The sequence below is a fragment of the Elephantulus edwardii genome, unplaced genomic scaffold, assembly GCF_000299155.1.
Source record: "Elephantulus edwardii isolate Elephantulus edwardi_28Jun2011 unplaced genomic scaffold, EleEdw1.0 scaffold00022, whole genome shotgun sequence".
Lineage (NCBI taxonomy): Eukaryota > Metazoa > Chordata > Mammalia > Macroscelidea > Macroscelididae > Elephantulus > Elephantulus edwardii.
Window position 1 is genome coordinate 8,986,802 of NW_006399772.1, and position 4,452 is coordinate 8,991,253.

At 44.4% G+C, this 4,452-nt stretch overlaps 1 protein-coding gene across 1 annotated transcript in view; it reads left to right on the forward strand.

The window, feature by feature from the left end:
• The window catches only part of CDHR3 (cadherin-related family member 3), a 96,901-nt gene that overhangs the window by 76,941 nt on the left and 15,508 nt on the right, over positions 1–4,452 (forward strand). The window contains exon 14 of the mRNA XM_006882685.1: positions 2,548–2,719. Within this exon, the coding sequence (XP_006882747.1) occupies positions 2,548–2,719 (172 nt within the window). The remainder of the gene's footprint in view (positions 1–2,547; positions 2,720–4,452) is intronic.

Genomic DNA, 4,452 nt, shown 5'->3' on the forward strand with positions numbered 1-4,452 from the left:
AAAAAAAAAAAAGATGATGTGATTTAACATAGCCCTAGGTGGCAGTTCTATCATTATGGAAAAAGGATTGAAGCTGTCAATGATTGTATCTTGCTTATATCAACAATCAACACCCTTGTTACCTGCAATCTGGAAATTAGGAGATGTATTGCATTGGGCAAGTCCACTGTCAGGGACCTCTCCAAAATGTTGAAGGGTAATGATGTCAGTTTGAAGACTAAGGTGCACCTGATTCAGGCCATAGTTTTCTCAATCACCTGCTATGTGTCAGAGAGCTGGAGAATGGATAAAGAGGACAAAAGAAGAATTGATGCTTCTGAATTGTGGTGAGAGAAAACAGTACTGAATATCCCTAAACTGCCAATAGAACAAACTCATGTGTTTTGGAGAAGGTGCAGCCAGAGTGCTCCTTGGAGGCAAAGATGGAAAAGCTTCGTCTTTCATACTTTTTTAACTAGGTGAGGCTATTCCTTGAAAAAGAACATGCTTGGAAAGATGGAGTTTTCAGCAAAGGAGAGGAAGACTCCCAACAAGATAGATGACATGGTGGCTTCAGCAACAGACTCTAGTATGTTAGAGATGATGAGGATGGCTCAGGATAGAGCAGGGTTCAGATTGGCTGTCCACAGGGTCTCTATGAGTTGTACTCTGATAACCTAACCTGTACTCATCTAACAACAAGTAACAATATGGGACAGCAGTGGCTTAATGGTAGAATGCTCAACTTCCATAGCAGATACCTGAGTTCAGTTGTTAGCCAATGCCCCTTATGTACAGCTACCACCTGTGTGGCAGCGGAGGCTTGTGTGTTGCTAATGTGGAACAGCTTTCAGGTGAGCTTTACAACCAACACAGAGAGGATAGTGCTGGGGCTCTGCTTCTGAAACTCAGCCATTGAAAGCCTGGTGCATCATGGTCCAATCCGCAACCCACCAAGGATGGCACAAAGCCGGGCATTGTTTCCATTGTGCGGGGGGTCACCATGAATTGGGGGCCAACAACAGATGACAACCAACATAGTGCTGTATGGCTTCCCTTTGACGTTGAGAATCTTCTTAAGTGTAAATTTTGGTCCAAGGTCTGAGGCCTGGAGTTCTGCATTCTAACACACTCCCTGTGTGGTGGTGATGCCGCTGATGCACATCTGCACTGAGAGTGGTCCAGGTTTTGCGGATCAATGCTGTCAGTCATTATGATCAATGGAGGGCAATGTGACACCCACATAGAACAATGGCTTGGTGTTTCCCATTAGTAAAGAGAAAAGGTGTGGAGTTAAAAACAGAGTCTCAGCAGGAAGCCACATAGAGAGTAACTGGTTCCCAGTCAGGAGATGGAGTTCATGTCTCAACTTTGATCCCACTTTTCCCAGGAGCCTGAGCAGTGTTTATCTCCATGTTCCAATTTCTCTATCTTTTAAGTGACTATCCAGCTGATTACCCGGTGCCCAAAGTGTCCAGTTCTTCTGATGACTTGCTTTTGAATTAGTGATTTTCATGATGGGTGAGATGGGCTTGGCAAGCTGAGAGGTGGGTGTGGTACGTTACAGAGAACGGCAGTTAGTTTGGGGAGGCTTTTGGGCTTATTTTTTTGAGAGTGAAATGAATGCACTCCACTTTAGGAGCTAACTGGAGTGAACATTTCAATTTATTCCTGAGCTCAGAAATAGCCAAAATCTCCAACTATCAAGGTAGAATGAATATGACTCAAAATTCATAAGCTTTAAAAGGGACAATGAACTAAATGACCACATGAGTCCCGTTCAGGGCTGGCAGTCAGTGATTCTGTGCTGGCAGCCATCCCAATCTGTATTCCAATCCACCCAGCTGAGAAAAGACAGCTGCGAACAAGAAGTGCTGGTCCCTACCTGCGGCTGCTGAGCATCCCTGGTGCTAAATGCCCAGGTTACAGCTAAGAACCTGCCTTAGCCAGATACAATGGTCCTGTCCCGGTGGGTATCAGCCCTGGCTGCATAGTAGAATCATCCGGGAAGCATAAAAAATGAAATAATGGTGCTTGGCCCCACCTCCAGAGAGTCTAATGCATTTTACTGGAAAAGGGTCCAGGAATGGAGAGCCACATGGAGAACCATTGTGCTGTATCCCAAAGTTAAAACCTAAACCCCCAATTTGCAGGGAGCAGTGAGAGAGAAAAAAAGCATAATGGTTCACCATCAGTCCATGACTATCACTGGAGAGAAAGCTCAGTGCCAGTCGGGGATGAGCTGAGGCAGTAGGTGTGTTTGCAGATAGGTATATGATGTATATTCACACACCATGCATACACAGAGAGTACAGACATGAATGACAAAGAATTTCAAGTTGGTCAGACATGAGTTCAATCCCCAACACACCAACTGTATGGTTTTAGGTCAATTGTCTAACTTCTCTAGGCCTCCCCTTTTCTGTAAAATTGGCTCACCCCCTTTACTTATCTCAGAGGAAGTTAGATGAGCCAATCCACAGATACGTGCTCAATCCTGGGCCCAGCATACAGTAAGCTCTTGCTAGGTGTTAGCTATTCAGAATGACCACCTTGTTACTCCTCTAGGTCACTGTGAAAATCCTTGACGAAAACGATGAAAAGCCAATGTGTACCCCGAACTCTTCTTTCCTGGCCATCCCGGTGGATCTGAGAGTTGGCACAAATATTCAAAATTTCAAGCTGACGTGTACTGACCTTGATTCCAGCCCCAGATCCTTTCGTTACTCCATAGGCCCAGGTACAGTGCGTGGCTTCCACAGTCAAGAAAGGGCAGCAGGAACCTGTTCTTAAGGACTCCTGGTGTCTCAGGCCTTAGCAGGTGTTTAGAGAAGGAGGAGAGGAAAGTCTGTGCTCACCCACAGTGTGTGGCAGGAGGTATCTAAGCAGGAGAGGAGTCTAATGGTTCTTGTGTCCATTCTTTCTCTTGGGCTTCCTCTTGTCCTCAACTAAGTCTTCCAGAATCCCATATGAAGCTTTCCAAATGCCAGGGAAAGAGTGGAACCTATTGACAGTGATGTTGTTGGTAATATGTACCGATATGATTCATACCTGACCCCTCCAGTAGGTTTTCAAAGGTAGTTAATCACATGGAAGGAGAACACTTATCTTTCTCCCATGAGCAGCTAGTGGACTCAAACTGTGTGCTTTTTGGTTGGCAATACAACTCCTTACCACTAAGCCACCAGTTTCCTATTGATGATAATAAACACCCTCTATATACACACACTTGTTCAATGATGTTTTTATGTGCTGTCAAGTCTCCTGCGACTTATAGTGACCCCATGTACAACAGCCCTAAACCCTGCTCTATGCTGTGCCAATCTCACTGTCTCTGACATCTACCCAGATTACCCCAGTCACTGAATCAATCAACCTCATAGAGAGTCTTCTCCTCCTGTACTGTCCCTTCACCCTCCCAAGCATGATGTCACTCTCCAAGGACTGGTCCCTCCTTGCAACATGTCCAAAGTATGTCAGATGAAGCTTCAGAATCCTTGCCTCCAAGGAGAAGTCTAGTTTAACCCTCTCTAGGATGAACCTGTTTGTTTTCTTAGCAGTCCATGGTTTATTCAATACTCTTTTCCAATACCATTGCTCAAAGGCATCAATTCTCCTCCTGTCATCCCTAGTCATTGTCTAGCTCTCTGACACATAGCAAGTGATTGCAAAGACCAAGTACTGTATCAGGTGCACCTGATATGTAAACCATATGAGTGTAGTTTATATATGTTGTTGTTGTTGTTGATTGCCTTTGAGTTGAGCATGACTCATAATGACCCTGTGAACAAAAGGCCTGACGCCCCTCAACAACTATCGACATTTATCAAAGTTCATAGAGTTTCCTGAGGCAAGTTGTTTAGGAAGTGGATGCCACTCCTACTTCCAAATTACATATAAATGCATACATACTTATATATACATACACAAATAGACAAAGACTGTAGTCTGCAATATGAATTGAACCTCAAAGTCAAGAAGACAAAGATTTTCATCACTGGGCCAATTGACACCAAGAGACTGAAGTTAATTTCCGCTTGCTCAGCTCCACAATCAGTACTCTTGGCACCAGAAGTCAGGAAATCAAAAGACAAATTGCATTGGGAAGTCTGTGGTCAGAGACCTCTACAAAGTCCTAAAAAGCAATGATGTCAGTCAGAGACTAAGGTGTGCCATGTTCTTCATAATTGCTTGCTTTACATCCAAGAACAGGACAATGACTAAGGATGATAGAAGAAGTGATACCTTTGAGTTGTGTTGTTGGAGAAGAGTGTTGATCATATGTGAATCATTATGAATACAAACAGGTCTGTCTTGGAGAGGATGAAACCCAGTTGCTCCTTAGAGGTGAGGATTCTGAAGCTCTGTCTCACAAACATTGGGCATGTGGCCAGGAGGGACCAGTCCTTAGAGAAAGGCATAATGCTTGGGAGGGTGGAGGGATAGTGCTGAAAGAAGACCCTGGGTGAAATG